This window comes from Capra hircus, chromosome 21 (assembly GCF_001704415.2).
Source record: "Capra hircus breed San Clemente chromosome 21, ASM170441v1, whole genome shotgun sequence".
Lineage (NCBI taxonomy): Eukaryota > Metazoa > Chordata > Mammalia > Artiodactyla > Bovidae > Capra > Capra hircus.
This window is the reverse complement of record NC_030828.1, coordinates 22666119-22687223: the sequence shown is the minus strand read 5'-3', so window position 1 is coordinate 22687223 and position 21105 is coordinate 22666119. Positions and strand designations below refer to the sequence as shown.

Here is a 21105-nt window from a genome sequence, read left to right as displayed (position 1 = left end):
CGCAGGGTCCTCTGCCTCGGCAGGTGACAACGCTGCCCAGAGAAGGCGAGCTCCCCGTTCTGGCAGTTCCGACCCGCCTTCTGCAGGGTGACGTCCCTCGGCCGTGCAGGTTGTGAGGTGTGAGAGCGGGAGGGCGGCACGGGGCCCAGCAGCAGCACTCTTGCATGCGTCTCAGATGACAGAGGCGCCCTTGCGGTGTGAGGGGCCATCCCCAGAACAGCCGAGGGCCTGTGCCCTGAGAGGAGAGCCACGGGAGGCTGGCCCTCCCATCCCCTGGCTGCCCCTGCTCACTCCTGTCTGTGCGTGTTCAGACCAGCCTGGAAAACGGAGGGCTGGGAACCCGCGAGGACGGCACTCCTTGGCGAACTAGTACCAGTGATGACGGTGGGTGGACCCAGTGGCTGCGGAGCTGAAGGGGTTTTTTTTTTCTAATTTTCCTTCAGCCTGGCTGATGGAAGCAAGGATATATTTTTGTAATTTTCGGTTTTTGTCTCTGACTCCATCAGCCCACCCTTGTGAATAACCTCATAGGATTGCCTTCCATCCACGCTGAGACCTGAATGTCACCAGGCCATCTAGGAACTGGATTCTCCTCCTGCCCGTTTCTTCAGTACTGCTCGCTTAAGAGATGGCAGTGTCTCATAAGCATGGCCCATTTGTCCAAAGTCAGGGCTTCCATGTAAAATTGTGTTCAGTTCCTGATAGACTTGAGGTGCCCAGAATGTTGCTGACGAGACGTGGTCCTCTCGTGCCCAGGTGCAGCCCCTGAAAGATCAGGACCGGGAGCGTGAGCAGCAAGCCAGCATGCTGGCCAACGTGGGCCAGCTGTTCAAGACTGACAAGGGCGTGTCAGACGGCGAGGGCGACGGGGTCACCCTCTTTAGTGCGCCAGCTCTGCCGTCGCCCATCGGGCATGCCGATTCTGAGACTCTGGCCATGAGGATTCAGGAGCAGCTGGACAGGATCAACGAAGAGATCTGGTGGGTACGCCGGAGCCCAGCTCCCGGAGACTCGGCTTCTCTGAGGAGTTGTCTTCTGCTTAGAGAAGTCTGAGTGTTCTGTAGTAAGAAAGCTGGTTTCAGGTCTGCTTCAAGAATTTTCAGTTCTGAGATTGCCCTTGATTATAGAGCTCAGTCAGCCAGGGCATTCTGTCCACAGTGTGGTGTCAGCACTCTGTGGGGGGGCGTTGTGGGTGTCCCCCCTCAGCTCTGGCCCCAAGGTGGGTGAGGTGGCCGAGGCAGTGTCCCTGTGGCCTGTGCACCCTCCAGCACTGAGGGTTCACCCTCGTGTGTCCCTCGGAGCCTTCTACGTTCTGGTGAAAAGCCACCTGGAACAGAAAAGCTGGGGTTCTGGGCTTGGCAAATTCCCACTCAGATCTGCATTTTCCTTTTTAACTTAATACATTGTGAAGATTGGCTTGTTGTAAGACAGTGATCCAAGGACATGTGTTTGAGTTTTTTTCATCTCATCAGTATATTTAAAATGTTTTCTTTAGACCCAGTCTTGGCAGTTAGAACAGTTTACAAAACAGGATAGAACCCAAAGGCCCGCCTCGTGTGAGCAGGGGGCCCTGGGTCTGGGTGCAGCCGGGTGGCTGGGGCCCCGAGGCCTGCCTGGTGCCACACCTGCACAGCTGTGCCTCCTGTCCCCAATCCACGTTCAGAGTGGCTGCAGGCCGGTGACCCTGCACAGGACCTGGCAGAGCTGCTGCTCAGATTGTTCTCATCCCGTCACCCATGGCGAGGTGCCCGTTCCTGTGGTCGAGTGCGGGGGGCTCGGGGAAAAGGCAGGGGTGAATGGCACAACCAGCAAACGCAGATGGTGCCGCCTGTACTTTTGACGCTGAGACAGACTGCTTTGTGGGCCGTGTTTGAGCACAGACAAGTTCAGAAAGATCGTCTTTCCTCATCCCCGTAGGAAATTTGGAACAGTTATGTGTTAATATTTTTATTTTTACAGCAAGTTGTCAGGTAAAAATGATTTTTCCTTATGCAACAAGTTGACTTGATGTAAATGGTAAATTCTGTCCATCAACTTGTCAACAGTGAAAAACTTTCAAGATGTATAAGTAGAAGTGAAACTGGAGAGTTTACTACCTGTAAGGATCTTCTATTTTAATTTGAAAATCAGTTTACTTGCATAATCATGCATTTAATCTGTATGTAAAATCATCCATGACACATTAGGGGAGAAGAGCAGTAACTGTGAATTCTAGGTCAATGCAGCACATTGACCTGAATCCAGAAACTCACACAAAGCTGGTGGAGAACTTCATCAAGTGATGCGTTTGCACATACACAAGCTTAAAACAAAATGAAACGTGCAACTCAGCACTTCATCTGGTCTGGAGACTTGTGTTTAGAAACTCCAGCTTGCTCGTGAATGGCTGTTTTGGTTATACGGAGTTCCGGATTCCCAGCGGAAAAGCTCTGAGGCACTGACGTGCATCCCTGCCCTGAGAGCAGGGAAGGTAAAGGTGGTCAGCTTCAGGCATCTCCTCACAGGGAGAGTCACCACCCAGGCCCCATCAGAATGTTAGAGTAAATAAGTCAAATCAAACGTGAATGATGAGGGGCCACTTTGTAAGACTCAATGATAAGTGATTCTAAGTTTGAGAATATTCCAAAGAGGGAAAGCTGAACCTTTTTGCTGAGATGTTAATTGAGCAACTCTTCCTGGAATTTGCTAATCGTGACACAGAGTGCAAGCCCACATTTGCTGTCCAGACATGTTCCTCTGCTGACAAAGGCAGGTGATGATTTTATTCTGCTTTAGGTTTATCCAAAAAGACAAGGAGAACACGGATCAGCGGGCGGAGGGGATTGAGAGCAGGGTGGGCAGTGGGAGCTTCAGCACCCTTCGGCGCTTTAACTCCTCCAACTCCCTCAACCTGGATCCCGCCTCCTCGCATGCCGGCTCCTTCCCGCCCAGCAGAGGGCGCTCCATGCCCGAAAGGGAGGCAGCCCAGCTCTGAGCGAGAAGAAGACAAGCTGGGCTTCATGACTCTGGTATGTGTCTGCCTCCTCCCTGCCACGTCCCTCCCCGAGCACACTGGTTTTCTTTTGTTTGTTTTTTCTCTTTTTACCCAAGAAGAAAATCAGGCACATTTGCTACGCTCAGAGGTCTAAGATTTTAAAACTGCCTAGTCTTGAATCGGGCTTCCCTAGTGCCTCAGACCGGTAAAGCGTCGTGTGCAATGCAGGAGACCCGGGTTCGATCCCTGGGTTGGGAAGATCCCCTGGAGAAGGAAATGGCAGCCCACTCCAGTATTCTTGCCTGGAAAATCCCATGGACCGCGAAGCCTGGTAGGCCACTGTCCATGGGGCCGCAAAGAGTCGGACACGACTGAGCGGAAATCATTCCATAATCACACAGCCGACAAATGAGTCTTGATATTTGGACCCCTGGCTTAGGAATCTCAAGTGGTCTGCTCGCTGATGGGCCTGGCCGCGCGCTCAGGCCAGCTCTGCGTGTGAAACCAGGTTAAAAGCCCGGAGCCCCAGGGCCCCAGTGAAGAAGTCTGGCTTCCTCACTCTTCCGAGTCTGAAAACGGGATGATGACCTAGGGCTTTTGGTGAGAGTGAGCGGCTCTAAAGCGCATGTTCCAGCTTTCCTCCATGTTTAGCTTAGGTTTTGCGAGTGCATTGCTGTTTTCCCCATGAACTCATGTTTACAACACTCTGCTTTGTAACTGCGCTTGTATTTTCACGTTTTTTTGGTTACCACCCGTTTCATGTTAGCTGCACTGTTAGTCGGCATATAATTAAATTAACTGTGAATCATTTAGCGGCATGTGAAGTGGTAACTAGTCCATTTTGTGGTCTTTGGAGACACTGTTATAATTAGCTTCGTTGGCTAATTAGTTGATATTTAAAATTCTTTGACGATTTCTCTGTAGTTTCACGGTTGATTTCTTTCCGAGTATTTGTAAAAGAACAGTTCTGTCCATTTTGTCCTGCTGTTGGCGTTCTCTGACGGTGTGTCTGCTTTCATCATTGGTTTTGATTTCCTGGCTCATCCTGTGGTCTGCTCAGTGGTTGTCAGTCCAGACCCCAGCTTCCCACCACTGCCCCGCCTCGCCCCGAGGCTGCAGCTGACCCATCCGTCTCCCCTTCCCCGTCCTCCCACCTGCTCTGGTCATGGCAGTGCTGTGGTCCACAGCAGGTGTCCCCTTAGTCGGGTTTGTGCTTTGTCTTCATGTCTCATCAAATGGTGTTTTTCCCCCATAGCAGTAAGTTTGAATTAGCATATCACTATGCAGTTACAAGCGTAATGTAGATGGATCCTAAACTGCATATCATGTGTCATTCATAAATGAGATTATCCTTACCTAAAGAAATGATCTTCTTCAGTGTAGAATTAATGGACTTTTGACACAATATCCTTTCTGTGTTGGTGCTTGCTTTTTTTTTTTAATTGTGGTTGTGTTTTTATTTTTATTTTTTTAATTAAAAAATTTTTTTTTCATTTTATTTGCTTTTTATTTATTTATTTTCTTTTTTATTTTTACTTTATTTTACTTTACAATACTCTATTGGTTTTGCCATACATTGACATGAATCCACCACGGGTGTACATGTGTTCCCAAACATGAACCCCCTCCCACCTCCCTCCCCATAATATCTCTCTGGGTCATCACCGTGCACCAGCCGCAAGCATGCTGTATCCTGCGTTGGACATAGACTGGCGATTCGATCCTTACATGTTAGTATACATGTTACAATGCCATTCTCCCAAATCATCCCACCCTCTCCCTCTCCCTCTGAGTCCAAAAGTCCATTATACACATCTGTGTCTTTTTTGCTGTCTTGCATACAGGGTCGTCATTGCCATCTTTCTAAATTCCATATATATGTGTTAGTATACTGTATTGGTGTTTTTCTTTCTGGCTTACTTCACTCTGTATAATCGGCTCCAGTTTCATCCATCTCATCAGAACTGATTCAAATGAATTCTTTTTTACGGCTGAGTAATAATCCATTGTGTATATGTACCACAGCTTTCTTATCCATTCATCTGCTGAAGGACATCTAGGTTGTTTCCATGTCCTGGCTATTATAAACAGTGCTGCCATGAACATTGGGGTACATGTGTCTCTTTCAATTCTGGTTTCCTCGGTGTGTATGCCCAGAAGTGGGATTGCTGGGTCATAAGGTAGTTCTATTTGCAATTTTTTAAGGAATCTCCACACTGTTCTCCAAAGTGGCTGTACTAGTTTGCATTCCCACCAACAGTGTAGGAGGGTTCCCTTTTCTCCACACCCTCTCCAGCATTTATTGCTTGCAGATTTTTGGATCGCAGACATTCTGACTGGTGTGAAGTGGTACCTCATTGTGGTTTTGATTTGCATTTCTCTAATAATGAGTGATGTTAAGCATCTTTTCATGTGTTTATTAGCCATCCGTATGTCTTCTTTGGAGAAATGTCTATTTAGTTCTTTGGCCCATTTTTTGATTGGGTCGTTTATTTTTCTGGAATTGAGCTGTATAAGTTGCTTGTATATTTTTGAGATTAGTTGTTTGTCAGTTGCTTCATTTGCTATTATATTCTCCCATTCAGAAGGCTGTCTTTCACTTTGTTTATATTTTCCTTTGTTGTGCAGCAGCTTTTAATTTTAATTAGATCCCATTTGTTTATTTTTGCTTTTATTTCCAGGATTCTGGGAGGTGGATCATAGAGGATCCTGCTGTAATTTATGTTGGAGAGTGTTTTGCCTATATTCTTCTCTAGGAGTTTTATAGTTTCTGGTCTTACATTTAGATCTTTAATCCATTTTGAGTTTATTTTTGTGTGCGGTGTTAGAAAGTGGTCTAGTTTCATTCTTTTACAAGTGGTTGACCAGTTTTCCCAGCACCACTTGTTAAAGAGACTATTTTTACTCCATTGTATATTCTTGCCTCCTTTGTCAAAGATAATGTGTTGGTACTTGTTTTTAAGACTATAAATCTCATCAGCTTTTGCACAGTTAATGTCTCTACTAGACTCTTTAAAAAGCATCTTCTATGGTTAATAAAATGTAAAGATTGCACCTGCTATTATGCTAGCTTTCTTTCTTACATATTTTCACAGGGAACCTGCTTTAATACATTTATTTTGAGAACTTTTAAATCAAATTCTAGGTAAGCATTTTATGTTAATGTCCAATAGATGGTTCGATTTGTTCAGTGTTCAAATAGGTATTATGGTAACTTCCTCATCAGTTAAATTACTATTTTAAAGTATAACATGTTTTTTATGAAGAGAAACTAACTTATAGAGAAGTTTGGCTGAGAATAGACAACTGTTAAGGGCCTTTGTTGTACAGAATGCTGTGCTTTAATACATCATGATGTTGTAATAGAATTGTATCTTCCTGAGTAATAATTTATAGTGTTTCTCTTGTAAATCTTGAATAGCTTATTTAATTTCTGTAGTCCAAAGAAATGTTCTGTTTCCAGTTACATATTCTCTAAATGTTCATCTCACTTATATGTTTGCCATCATTTTTGCTATACTGTGTTTGTCTATACTGATTCTTGAATTTTTAGCTTCAAAGTCGCAAGAAATCTGGTTTCTCTTCATTTCTTTGCATGCATCTATCAGCCTAGTGATTGAAGGAAGCATTGTCAAAAGGTAAACTGTTTAGTAATTTAGCATGCCTCTGTTTCTCTGTGAAGTATTAGAGAGTCCTTATCATTTTACATGAATAAACACTGTGTGGTTGTGTACTGGTGAATAATTCACATTTTAATGGAAGTAATGAAACTCACCCACCACTTAAAGTATGCTGATGGTTCTGTTGGAAATAGGTCATTTGTTGGGACAATTGTAACAGTTTTCCCATCTCCCACTTGTTTGCCTTCTAATCATCTCATGCTTATTTATAATAGACATAGTATTATTTATTATTTTAAAATTTTTCTTTACTTATTTTTTGGCCATGCTGCACAGCTTATGGGATCTTAGTTCCCCAACCAGGGATCAGACCAGTGTCCTGGCAGTGAAAGTGCCAAGTCCAACTTCAGGACCACCGTGGAATTTCCGCTTAGAGTTTTTTTTTAAAACAAATGACTGAATCAGAGCCATAGAAGTTAGATTTGGGGGAAGCCAATTTAATGACGGTGGGTAGCAGTGTGCAGGAGACTCTGTGCGCCAGGCACCGTGTCGAGTGCTTTTCGAGTCTGTCATCTAATCCCGCAGGCGCCAGGTGAGGTCCAGGCTGCTGTTATCCCCATTCAGCAGACAGGGACACTGAGGCTTAGAGAGGCCGAGCACCGTGCCCAGGCTTCCACACCCAGCAGTGTGGTTCGGACTGGTCTGATCAGAGCCTGGACACTTCCTGTGGTGCCGTCCAGCCCGCTTTGCTCCAGAGGTTCTCGTGTCCATCACAGCATCCCTGATGGAGGGAGCATCAGGAGGGAGCTCCCTGCCTCTCCCATTTGGTCACTTGGTTGAGCCCCTGTTGTTGGAGTCCAGTGCCCCGAGGGCTGGCCTTCCTTGTCCCTCTCCCACTCCCAGCCCGCTGATGGAGCACTCCTGGGGCCTTCCTGCAGGACTCGGGCAGCCGTGCTCCAGTTCAGGCAGCTCAGTGCCCGGGAGCCCTTCTGCTGGGCACAGCAGAGCAGCGCCATCACCCTGGGGTTGGTGACCTGGGTGTGCCGCTCGCCCACTCTGTGGCCTGCTTTGCCCTCCTGGTAAGTGAGGACACGGCACTGCCCATCCTAGTCATGTGGGCACCAGTGGGGCGGCTCCCATCCTGGGGGAGGGCGGCCAGGCTGCGGACCCAGAGCCTTCCTTAGGAGGAGGCCCGGGGGAAGGGGCTGGCCGTGGTCCCTGACTCTAAGGCAGCTGTTTGTCTCCACTGAGTCCATAGTCAACCCAGGTGTGTCACTTCCCTGCTCTGTTCTTTGTTGTTTTCTGATTTTTATAAGTGCTTATTTTAACTTGAATTTGAGATTGATCCCCGTTCAGTTCCATGTGGATAATTTCTAGCCTTTGTAGCCTTCTGTTGTCTGAGGTTTCTTGGTAGAGGCCAGGGGAGGGTGCCCAGTTTATCCAGCTGCTGTTGAATGAGTTCAGCTGTATTTTGCACTAAGTCACTTTGTTGTCACCAAGGTCCTGTGGGGCTGCAGGGGACCAGTGTTCTTTACAGAATCCCATTAAAAAAGGACTGGTTAGTTGGTTAAAACAACACACTCATTGTTTATAAAAATACTTGCCATGCATGTTTCCAAAAACCTCCCCTGCTTAACCACACACCCAAATATGTAAGTGAGACCTGTCTGGACCCCGAGGGGGTCATCTGTTCCCCACACTGTTGCCACCAGTGTCTTTCCTATCTTCAGACTCAGGACTAGCGGAAGAGCTGGGAATCCAGGCGAGATCATCTTTTTCTTTTTTTTAATTAGTTTATTTTTTAATGGAAGGAAAATTGCTTTACAGAATTTTGTTCTTTTCTGTCAAACCTCAACATGAACCATCCATAGGTACACATACATCCCTTCCCTTTCGAACCTCCCTCCCATCTCCCTCCCCAGCCCACCCCTTCTAGGTTGATACAAGATTATTTCTTAGTGAAGACCTAGGAGAGCTTCATGTAAACCACCGGGAGCAAATGACACTCCAACTGGGTGAGAGCACTTCAGTGTGTAGCCCCCGGTCTGTATGTTACTGAGAAATACAAGCCAGACACATGGTGTTCGCATGGAGGGCTTAGGTACCTTTTCTGTGTTTCACTTGTTGTCATGGGTTCAGTAACCTGCATCATCACTACAAATGATCTTGGGTGGTGGTACAAGCTGTTTCCTTTTCTCCTTCAAATAGAAAGGTCTGGACGGCTTTGCTGAGAGGTTTCTTACTCTTACTAGTGGTGCTTCTGAGCAGCATCTGGCGATGAGCACAGTCCTTTCATCAGGGCAGTTCATGCCATGCAGGGTTCTCGGTGCTGGCGTGGCTCTGCTGTCCTGCCTGGCAGGGCCATCTGGTCACTGGATTTCAGGGAGTGCAGAGCCCGGCTGCAGGGAGGCTCCCATCCGGGGTCTCGGCACTCAGTGGGGTGTTCTCGCTGCTCCACAGCCCCGCTTCTCTTGAACAAACAGTCCTTTAAGATGGCATTAAGTTAGAACAAGGCATTTTTTTGTATTTGGCGGATAGCATAGCTAATATATTTTCAAGTAAGTTTCTGGTTATAACATAAAGCCTGTGTGATTGCCTTTTTCGACACAGTCTATTGTTAGCCAATTTTACACTTACCTCACTCCCTCAGCTGCCAGCCTTACAGGAAGAGGTAGAAGATGACACCATCAAATGTGAAACCTCGACCTCCGCCTCACTGCGGTCCCTTCGGCTGGACCGGCTCACAGGCTCACTGCGCACAGCCAGCGACGAGGACATCAGGGACGCCCGCAAGTAAGGGGCCTGCTCACCTCGTGGTCAGTTTCAGGAGCCCTGTGCCTCTTGTCTTGAAAGAGTTGCAAGGATGGTTGTAAAGGAATCCCACTGGATTCGGTGCCTGTGTTTAGTGGTGAACTTCAGGTGCTGGGGTAGAAGAGCTTAGTGACCTAGGTGATTTTAGAAAACATCCGTCTCTACGTATTGACTCCTGTGGGAGGTCTCTTCCTGCTCTTGCTAGAGGTCTGCCAGGCCTGGGGCGAGTTCCTGATGGTTACAGCTCCGTGCCTCTCGGCTTTGCTCTTGAGGGTCCCTCCCTTTTCTTCAAGGGTCTCCTCTCAGGAGACTGTCTGTCCCCTCCTGTGACTGACACTGTCCTCATTCAGACCCCCACCTGCTGAGCTCCCGTCGTGAGCCAGGCAGCCCTCGATGGAGGGCACATGTGGTCACCTGCCCAGCAGCCCTGCACAGTTACCATCGCTCTCCTGCCACGGCCGAGGACGGTCACCCTGTAGGAGGCGGGGGGAACTGCCCAGAACTGGGGAGCTCGCCTTCTCTGGGAGCGTTGTCACCTGCCAAGCAGAGACCCTGGGGGAGGGTCGGGGCGCCCTCTGCACCAGCTCGTCTGGAGTGAAGCCCTCCTTGGGGGAGAGCTCCAGTCAGAGAATCTCAGCTTCCTGGGGCCATTGTTTGTGGCTGGAAGCCTGCATCGCTCACGTGGAGTGTGGTTGGTGAAGGAGACTCCACTGTCTGCTGCGAGGTTGAGGCGTGGGTGTTGCTGGGTGGCCGGTTCTATGAGTAGGTCTTATGGAGGGGTGTGTGTTTGCACAAGGGTGCCAGTTAAAGGTCGTTTTCTCTCCCCGAAGCGCGACAGGCTCTCAGGACGGTCCCGGGGGCAACCCCAGCAACAGCAACAGCAGCCAGAAAGCCCCAAAGAAGAAGGGCATCAAGTCCTCCATCGGTCGTTGGTTTGGCAAGAAGGAAAAGGGCCGACCTGGACACACCAGCAAGGAGGCGTTAGGACCAGGTGGGTGCTTCGCCGTTCAGAGGGAGGAGGGTCTGCATGTATGTCCCTTCTGTGTCTCCCCCGCTGTGCCCACGAGGCTCCTGTCACTCACGCTGGGTGTCCTCCTGGGAGGAGCAAAGGAGGCGTCAGTCTTCTCTAGGGTCCGAGATGATCAGATCAGTTGATGAGTGGATGGGTGGACGGGTGGATGAACAGATGGCTGGCTGGATGGGTGGGTGAACGGAGCATGGAATGAGTAAAGCAGATGCTTATACTCCGATGAGAAACGTATTCTACGAAATGGTTGAGTAGGAGCTGGGCAATGACTGTTTCCTCCAGAACAGTGACAAGTGTTTGGAAACGGCCTAAGTGCTCATCAGAGAGGAGTGAGGTACAATCTGTGGGCACCCCACAAGGAACAGCATCCCCTCCTTCTTGCCACTTTCCCCATCCCCAGGGCCTCATGAGGGGTTCTGCCCATGCCCCCCACCCCAGCCCACAGCCACTCAGGTCCTCCTGGGGTCTCCTCATCACACAGTGTTTTCATCAGGCCCCCGTCTCTCTCGGCTTCATCTCCTTAAGGACAGGGTATGTTCCTGCCTCTTCAGCCAGATATTTGTTGAGTGTCTTCTTTTTGCTGGGTGTGGGATTTACAGGGTGAGTCAAACAGATGTGTTCTGGAGCACAGTGAACGGGGGAAGAGAGAAAAAGGAGCAGATTATTCAATGCTATCCCTCTTGTTAGTAAATACAACACTGAGCTGGATGGTGCATTGATTGTATACCAGATGCTGTGTGTGCCCCTTACCAAGCAGGTGCTGCCACCTCCCGATTTACAGGGGAGGAGACAGTGACGGTCACGCGGTGAGGCAGTGGTGAGGGCAGGTTCACATCCACGCAGTGGGACCATGCACTTTGCCGAGCCCCAGCCACCTCTCTGGTGGATGCAGCAGGAATGAGATGGTTCTATGTCATCACTGATTCGATGGACATGAGTTTGAGCAAACTCCAGGAGACAGTGACTTACAGCCAAGCCTGGAGTGCTGCAGTCCATGGAGTGGCAAAGAGTTGGACACAACTGAGTGACTGAACTAAAACCTGAGTGTGTGCTAAACTGCTTCAGTCGTGTCTGACTCTTTGTGACCCCAGGGACTGTAGCCCAGGAGCTCCTCTGTCCGTGGGATTCTCCAGGCAAGAATACTGGAGTGGGTTGCCATGCCCTTCTCCAGGGCATCTTCTCAACCCAGGGATCGACCCCACGTCTCTCGTTATCTCTTGCAGTGGCAGGCAGGATGTTTACCGCTAGCGCCACCTGGAAAGCCCCAGGGAACGCTGACAACTAGGAAATGCAGAAAATAAGGGGGCTGCTCCTAAGTTAAACTAGAAGAGCAGCAAGCACACATTGAAAAGAGGAAAACACACGAAGAGCGACAACAGTGCCGACAGAAACAAGCCGGGATGTGTTCACCCACAAAGAAAGTATCTGTGCCATTCGGAGGAGGAGCCCGCCAGCCCTTGGAGGGACAGTCGGAACTGGAATGAAAACCGAGGCCATGGTCAGCAGTGCCCACCCACACAGCCAGAGTGGCGTGGTGTCACTCACCGGCTTCCTGTGTCCCCAGAGCTGCTGGGGGTGACATCTGAGTGCTGAAGGCCAGGCAACGTCCCCAGGTGAGCTAAGGCATCCCTGCTCTCCTTCCAATGCTGCTGTGGGGCTCTCTGTGGGCGGCCACCCTCATCGCCTGCTCTGCCACCCGCTGGGGCCCGGCTGTCCCCCTGGGATCCTTTCAGCCCTTGAGCTTGGGTGTTCCCAGCCCTCTGCCACGCCGGACTGGGACGCAACTCAGGACTTGGGCTTGAGATATGAAGGAGACCGTGAATCTGGAAGGACACAGCCCTGGGGCCCTGGAGTGAGCATGTGAGAAGAGCAGGAGAGCAAAGCCCCCTCGGAGAGGCAGCAGAGCTGGGGAACGTGCCCACACCCACTGCTGCCTCTGGCACAAGTGCCTCTTCTTTGCCTCTCCTTGGCCTGAAACAGACCCCAGCTGCTGCTGCTCCGCAGAGTGCTTCCTAAAGATTCACATCCTGCAAGAGCTATTGTCCTGTCTGCTCTGGGGCTGCCTAAGTGTGCTCAGGAGCGTCAGACAAGTGGGGATGCCACGCCTGATGCTGAGGGAGGGCCTGATGCTGGACTAAGGCCTGATGCTGGAGGAGGGCCTGATGCTGGGGGAGGGCCTGATGCTGGGGGAATGTCTGATGCTACACTAGGGCCTGATGATGGAGGAAGGCCTGATGCTGGGGGAGGGCCTGATGCTGGGGGGAGGGCCTGATGCTGGGGGAGGGCCTGATGCTGGGGGAGGGCTGATGCTGGGGGAGGCCTGATGCTGGGGAGGGCCTGATGCTGGACTAAGGCCTGATGCTGGAGGAGGGCCTTATGCTGGGGGAGGGCCTGATGCTGGGGGGGACTCTGATGCTGGACGGTGTCTGATGCTGGGGAGGCTGATGCTGGAACTAAGGCCTGATGCTGGAGGAGGGCCTTATGCTGGGGGAGGGTCTGATACTGGATGAGGGCCTGATGCTGGGGGAGGGCCTGATGCTGGGGAGGGCCTGATGCTGGATGAGGACCTGATGCTGTGGGAGGGCTTGATGCTGGGGGAGGGCCTGATGCTAGGGTAGGGCCTGATACTCCAGGAGGGCCCTGATGCTGGACTAAGGCCTGATGCTGGGGAGGGCCCTGATGCTGGACTAAGGCCTGATGCTGGAGGAGGGCCTGATGCTGGGGTAGAGCCTGATGCTGGGGAATGTCTGATGCTGGACTACGGCCTGATGATGGAGGAAGGCCTGATGCTGGGGGAGGGTCTGATACTGGATGAGGGCCTGATGCTGGGGGAGGGCCTGATGCTGGGGGAGGGCCTGATGCTGGACTAAGGCCTGATGCTGGAGGAGGGCCTTATGCTGGGGGAGGGCCCTGATGCTGGGGCGGGAACATCTGATGCTGGACTAGGGTCTGATGCTGGGGGAGGTTCTGATGCTGGACTAAGGCCTGATGCTGGAGGAGGGCCTTATGCTGGGGGAGGGCCCTGATGCTGGGGCAGGAACATCTTGATGCTGGACTAGGGTCTGATGCTGGGGGAGGTCTTGATGCTGGACTAAGGCCTGATCGCTGGAGGTTAAACGTCTGATGCTGGTGGGAAGGTCTGATGGTGGTGGGCAGCCTGTTCCCAGATGTACACAGAGTTGTGATTATAAATCTCTCTGAGAAATCTTTGTTTCATACTTTCCTGACCACCTTGCTATGTTCTTTTTTTCTGAAGCATAATTGCTGTGCAATATTGGTTTGCTTTCTGCCGTACAGCAACATGAATTAGCCATAGGTGTACGTGTGTCCCCTCCCTCTTGAATCTCCCTCCCACCTCCCCCTGCTACATTCTTGTTTCTATGGATATATGAATAATAAAGACTGTTGACTAAAATAACATGAAAAGCTCCCACACACAAGTGTGCACACGTACACTCCCTAGTGCATCATTCGGGTCCACGTCAGGGTTGCCCTCGGCCACCCCGCCCTGGGATCCACGGTGAGCCTCGACACCTGCACTTTGTTCCCACCCTCGGCCTGCTGGCCCACGCCTCAGCAGCAGAGGGGCCCTGTCCCTGCAGGTGCTGAAGTGATGGAGTCCCTTGTCTCCGGAGCCAAGGACATGAATACCAGGTCGGTCGTCCTTTGGGGACACCTATACTTCCGCCTTCTAGCCTTTCCATTGTATCCACCCGTTTCTCTTAACAGAATGTCCGTGTGATGACACGGGCTCGCCATGACCAGCTCTGGTCTGTTCTCATTGAGAATACAGCTTACCCTCGGCACTCTTTATTGGCAGTGGGGAAATTTTGCTTCAGTCCTTTATTGAAAGAAAGCAATAAATAATCCTGTCATAAGAAATAGTTCAAAAGTAGACTGTGCATACTTTGTCACATATTCAGGAAGTTCACAAGAGATTAATAGAAAATCAGAATGTTAACAATGAATTGTACAAGGAAAGGCAGAACACACATGTGAAGAGACATGCCGTCTGTGTCTGCTGAGAGATCAGCTGCATAATAAGGCACCATGACCTGAACGCATCTCTTGCTGGCTGCTTTAATGTGCTGCTGAAAAAGTAAAAGTTACATTTGCTACTTATACTATCCAAAATGGCTATGTCATCAAAATCTAAAAATGTATGCCTAGGTCCATTCTTTAAACATGTTTACAAATAGATGGTAAAAAGATGATTTACATCAGAGAAATAAGGCCTTTGTCAGAGCTGCACTCGTGCTGTCTGTCTGTCGGGGAGGTGGCGCCCTCACTTTCCAGCTCCATTGGCTCCGCAGCGGGTGCAGGGCATCGCGATTGGTCCTCGAAGAGTCTCACCGGAGAGGAGGGATCTGGGTCCACAGAGACTGGGTTACAGGAGAGATTTTCATAGTCGTCTTCTAGTTATCCTTTCAGCCCAAATTTCATTAGAAGCTTACATTTAACACCCAGTACTTTTAAATCGCTTCACTGCTGCAGACAAAAAGCATTTCTTCCCAGAAACAAAGTACAGTTTAGGTCAGTCGTTGAAATACAATAATTGGTTGAAATTAAGTTCGCTCATTTCAGAGTGATTGTTGGAGAGCTTGGTTACATTCGGGAAGGAAAATGCACACCGTGTCATGAAGATTTTACAATCGCAGTAAAACCCCTTATCTCATGGTTTAACATTTAAAAATTAAACAAGAATAATGACAATAAATGCATCATTTGCAAAAGCCCTATATTTGTTCATAGGATTTATACAGACAAGTATTACAGTACAACCATTAGAAAGACTAAAATCAGGTATCAGAACATGAACTGATCTGAAAGGATATTCATAGCCTGGATATACAAGAAAAAGGAAGTATATAAATGAAGTCATAAGTTTACATAAATATAAGAAACATTAAATTTTAAAATATTTTCTCTATGGTATTCATGAATTTTTCACTAATTAAAAACTCTGCAATAAAATATCTTATGGTCCCTATAACAAGTATCGACAGATTAAAGATTGCATCAAGTTCAAAATGTAGCCTTGTCGTATTCTGGACGCTGTATAATCACCTACAGAAGTAGTGTGGGTCAACTGGAAACAAACACATAGACGAGTCAGTCCTGGGACGGCAGCTGGTGCCCGAGGCCCTCCTCTCCAGACAGCCCGCCCCACCCCATTCTGGGCTTCAGCTGCTTTGAGAATTCAGAGAAACGTGAAGGACCAAGCAGATCAAGGAGAGAACTCTGTGGCTGACTTTATTCTGACATATAGCTAAAAGCTGCTGGTAAAAAACCTTAAAACCCAATCCAGCTTTCTAGCTGAGACGTGAACAGGACAGAGCAGACAGCCTCCTACTCTCAGAGTGGCTCGAGCAGGGCTGGGCTCCCGGGCTGGACCCACCAGAGGACCGCCCAGAGCCTGCAAGGGAGGGTGGCCCCTCAGCGGTGGCTGACCCCCAGATGCCGGGGCACTTCTGTGTTAAACACTGGCCTCTGGATGGAGAGGCCCAGGGCAGGGCAGCCCTGTGACCCCTGATGCTCTGGGCCCTGTTCCCTCCGAGAACGTGCATGCAGGGCATGGCCAGCAGCACTGCTGCTGTGGGAGGGAGACCCGTGGGCACGGACGCGAGGGAGACGGGCCATGTTCTGACCACTCAGGTGGCAGGCGAGCGCCAAGGTCACGTTCTCTGCTGCTGAGGGCTCCTCTCCCGGCGCGACCTCTGGAGACCTGCTGACCCTCCACTCCTAGGGAGTGGCCTCCGTGCCCCCATGGGACCAGGCCGGCGTGTACTCACCGCAAAGCTCAGCAGGAGTAAGTCCTGACTGTAGCACAATCCAGCCTCTGTGTTCCCGCCACTCTGCTTGGTCCCAAGAGCACAGGAGGAAGCATGCAAACACAGACTGTGGTTAGTCGTGCAATATCACACGGGGCACGAGGAGACACACACACCTGCAGCGCCCACTCCTACTGAGGGTGGGGAAACTTCTAGAGGGTGGATGAGCTGGAGAGAGCAAGCCTGGGGGCTGCCACGTGGGGGTCCCTGCCACCCGGAGGGGGGACGGGACGGTCACACTAGAGCATCAACGGCACATTCGATGACAGAAACGCCGACATGGGGACAGCTACTCCACAGCTATTCAGCTATTCACAGAGCTCCAGATCACATATTCGACACAGTCTATTGTCACCCAGTTTTACACTTACCTCATTCCCTCAGCTACCAGCTTTATGGGAAGAGGTACGAGATGACAAGACCACCATCAAAAGTGAAACCTCGAGCCCCACCTCTCTGCGGTCCCTTCGGCTGGACCGGCTGCAGATGGGGCGCTGCGCACCACCAGCCACGAGGACGTGAGGGACACCCGCAAGTGAGGAGCCTGCGCGCCTTGTCGTCAGTTTCAGGAGCCCTGTGCCTCTTGTCTTGAAAGTGATGGAAGGATAATTTTAAAGGAATCCCAGTGGATTCGGTGCCTGTGTTTAGGGATGTGTGTGTGTGTGTGTGTGTGTGTTTTCTGGTAGGCAGGTTTCTCTAGATCTGGCGTTAAGGTAGACGTCTTACTCTGTGTGTGCGTGTTCGTGTGCGCGTGTGCACAAGTGGGTTTTTCTTTGCTCTGTTGCTACACCATGGCTAATTCTAGGATGTTCTGGTGGCTTCCCAGAGAACAATTCAAAGTACGAGGATTTTCTGACCACAGTGGGTAATCTCAGCTCTGTCAGTCAACCAGAGACAACATTGACTACAGGGAAAATGCCTTATCGATAAAACGTGAAAAAATATTTTAGTATTCCAGAAAAAATATCACTTGAATATAGTTTAACATTTATGGCATTATAGATGTGAGAATCAGTTTGTTTCTCAAAACTATTTTCTTTCTATTAAGCCCCAATTTGTCTCAAAGGTATTCTTTTAATTGGGAAATTTACGCAGCCAATGCTTCCACTTTCAGAGAATTTTTGAGTGTTGGTGAATCTCAGATTTTCACGTTCTGTGGAAACTCCCAGGGAGAGCACTGCGGGCTCACCAGGTGCTGGACGTGCTCCGTGAGGAGTGGAGGCCAAGGCCACCGCGTCCCCGTTGGTCATCGCAGTGTCCTGGGCGTGCGGGGACTCCCCTCGGGCATCGTGTACCTCCTGCTCTAAATGCTGTCTTTCCTCTTCCCCTTGGTGGACACTGTCATGCGCCAGCTCGCAGGGGAAGCCGAGTCAGCAGGTCTGCTGAGCTGTGTGCGTCCTGAAGCCTCCCCGTGGGGCTCGTCCCCAGCTCCAGGATCTGAGCTGAGCAGCGCTGCAGGAGTAGGGCACGGTGTTGGTGAAGGGGAGCCCAGCGAACTCTCGTAGGAGGTGCTGGGCTGTGCGGACGGTCAGTCTCAGAAAACAAGGCCACACCTGTTGTCTGGGTGGTGCCACGTGTGGAGCATTTGATGGGAAGAAGCTCACACAGCCATCTTGTTAGGAAAGACAGCTTGACCGTGGTGCTCATATCCTGCTTTAAAGTGCCCGTGGTCAGCCACAGAGGGTGTGGCTTTCTCTTGGGCGTATCTGTTCCCCATAGAATTCACTGTACTTCCGAATGTCTTTCTCCTGTGACTCTAATTTTAAGGTGAGGAAGCATGCCACGTCAGTTTACTGCTAAGCAAGTGTTTTAATGAATTGCACTTGGGGACTCCAATTTCATCCTCGAGGGGGCAGAGGCGGTCCTAGCTAAGTAGCCCCACAGGGCAGGCTGAGCAGGGTCATTGCAGCAGAACAGGCAGCCCCCCAGGCTCGTCTATGAAGCTGTCTCTGTAAAGAGAGGTTTCAGCTGAGAGTGAGCCGTTGACAGCAGAGTGATGCGATATCTTATAGCAGAGGAAGGAAATACACCCCAGCAGAAGCCAGGCGAGTCTTCCATTTGCTTCTGGATGGTGGTTGTGGTTGAGACGCAAACTCCAGGCATGTGGTACATGCTCGTTCCCCTGGGATACGGGAATTTTAAAAGTTTGCCTTTTTTAAAAACTCTCTTTGAGCGATTAAGGGGCTTCCCTGGTAGCTCAGATGGTAAAGCATCTGCCTGCAATGTGGGAAATCTGGGTTTGATCCCTGGGAGATCCAAGATCCCCTGGAGAAGGAAATGGTAACCCACTCTAGTACTCTTGCCTGGAAAATTCCACGGAGGGAGGAGCCTGCTAGGCTACAGTCCATGGGGTCGCCAAAAGTTGGACGTGACTGAGCGAAAACACTTCCACTTTCACTTTTTGAGCTATTAAGATACATGTAGTGTTTTCTGGTATAATTATTCCTAGAAAATAGAATATTTACTATTCTAGGAAACCTAAGGCTGAAGTAAAGGAACAGTTACTTGAAATTTGATGTGAAGCATTTCGAGCTTTAACCATACACAGACTTCACAGTCTTAAGTGAAGTCTGATGCTATTTGAGTGTATTGAAAAGCCACTGTGTATCTTCAGGGAATTCCCTAGCAGTCCAGTAGCTAGAACTCCGCACTTCCACTGCAGGAGGCCTGGGGTTTGATTCCTGGTTGGAGAACTAGGGTCCTGCAAGCCACACAGTGGCCTAGTCAAAAAAGAATAGCCAGGATCTTAATTTAGCACATAGCTAGTTAGCTGAACAGCAGTGCAGGAGAGAAACAGGCCCCGTCCAGCCCTCTCCTTGCTTGCTGTGTTGTAGTGTTCTGTGTTGAAAGTCTGTGTTGCTCTTTGCGCGTCTGCTGTGAAATGGTGTGCATTCCTGAAGCTCTCTCAGGGACAGATTCCTCTGCTCAGATCTCGGTGTGGTTTCCTCTTCTACGTATCTGTCCTCACTGTTTAGAAAGGGAAGAGTGGATGTTTTTCCTTGACTACCCTCCTCCCTTGGATGTGCAGACTTCTGAATCCTTTAAGGTTGGCAATAATACTTTCATCGGGAAGGAGGTGATTCTGTAAGGAATTGCGGGGATAAGTCAGCATTTCATGACTCAGGGGTTCTTTGTAATATGTCTGAACTCTCATTAAGTAGATGGTTTAGAAGATTAAAGGGAAATGATGAGATACATACTCTTTCACTTTTCAAATTTCTGAAGAAAATAAATACTTAGGTTAACTTGTTTTATACCCGTGTGTAGTAGTGATTCTTGAATTTTGAATGTTTCCTTACTTGCAGGCATGAGTTGCTGGAGGAAGCCGGGAGACAAGGCGGGCCTTGGCACAGTGGGAGGGGCCAAGTGTTGTGGTCTGGCTGGAGGTGTGTAGGCGCCCCACCCCCACCCGCACCCGCACCCTAGTCCTGGGCTGGGTGTGTCAGTCCCTCCACAGCCAGGCATAACCTCCTGCCTCCTGTCTCCTGTCCCCAGCTCTGGGCCGGGATCCCGGCCTGGTAGGTGGCTGCTTGCCAGCCAACGTGAAGAGCGGCGCCATCATGTCCACCCTGTCGCCCTGTTGGACACGGAGATCCAGCGTGAGATCGGCGTCAGCAACCCGCTGCACCAGCTGAAGCTGCGGCTGGTGATCCAGGAGAGCATGTCCCTGACCCGCCGCTCCGCCCCGTCCAGAATGGTATGCCTCCCTCCTTCCCTAGGGAGAGTTCGGCCCGGTTTGTGTCGCTTCCGGGGTTCTCTACTTAGGCCCCGTAGACACGGCCAGCTGAGGCCGCTTTCTAACTGGGGAGGTGGGAGGGGGGCTGGCGACAGTTGATACCATCCCGTAGTTGGTCACAAAGTCTAAGCTGAAAGAAGCTCCCAGAATACTGCTGTCCCTGGGGTTTTGCTGTGGTGGTTTTAAATTATGTCCTCAAGTTTGGGGGTATTCCTCTGCTCAGAAAGGAACCCAATCTCCCTCCCCTTAAGTATGGACCGAGCCTAGTGACTCACTTCTAATGAATAGCATAAGGTAGAAATGACAGCATGGAACTACTGAAAAGAGGGCCGTCAGAGGCATGTCAGACTCTTCCTCACTCTCTCTTGGACTTCCTGCCCTGGGTGAAGCCAGCCTCCATGTTGTGAGGACGCTCAAGCAGCCTGAGGAGAGGTCCACGTGGTAAGGAGCTGAGGCTCCACCAACAGCCCTGTGAGTGTGCCATCTTGCAGGCTGACCTTCCAGCCCCAGAACCACCTTCAGATACCTGCAGCCCTACATGACATCTTGACGATAACCCCAAGCCAGAATCACACAGCTAAGCCATTTCTGAATTTCTGACCCCACCGAAAGAACCTGAAATAATAAATACACATTATTTTAAGCCACTAGGTTCTGAGGTTGTTTGTTACACAGTGCAAGCTAACTAATATACTTCTTATGGTGGCTCTGGGTGGTGAGTTCATCCATGTCAACTTGTTCTCTTTCATGGGCTTAAGGTTCTGGCACAGTTGTCTCTGCTCTAAGATCCCACTAGCATAGACCTCTTAGTTTACTGGATACCCTCCTTAAAATGTATGCCAACTCTTTGCTTGATAAAGAGTGAGTTTGGGTTTCTAAGACTGGTGTTGTTCCTGAGAAGTAGGTCTCTGACCAAGGCTTTTCTACAGACCTCTGCAGGAGAAGACCCCCGAAGCTGCCTGACATCTATCCTATAGGGTTTGGTGGCAAGCTCAACACAGGATACCCCATGTAGACAGAAGCCATGTCACGGATAATTCCATGGTGGGATTATGTGGTTGGCAAGAATGCCGAGGTAGCTTGAAGCAGGGGTGGGTTCCAGTACT

At 50.0% G+C, this 21105-nt stretch overlaps 1 protein-coding gene across 1 annotated transcript in view; it reads left to right on the top strand.

Annotated features, from left to right (window-relative positions):
• LOC102184573 (liprin-alpha-1-like) overlaps positions 1-21105 on the top strand; it is a 118225-nt gene that overhangs the window by 85946 nt on the left and 11174 nt on the right. The window contains 6 exon segments of the mRNA XM_018065858.1: positions 9342-9387; positions 19569-19606; positions 19609-19649; positions 19759-19795; positions 19798-19844; positions 19847-19960. Of these exon segments, the coding sequence (XP_017921347.1) occupies positions 9342-9387; positions 19569-19606; positions 19609-19649; positions 19759-19795; positions 19798-19844; positions 19847-19960 (323 nt within the window).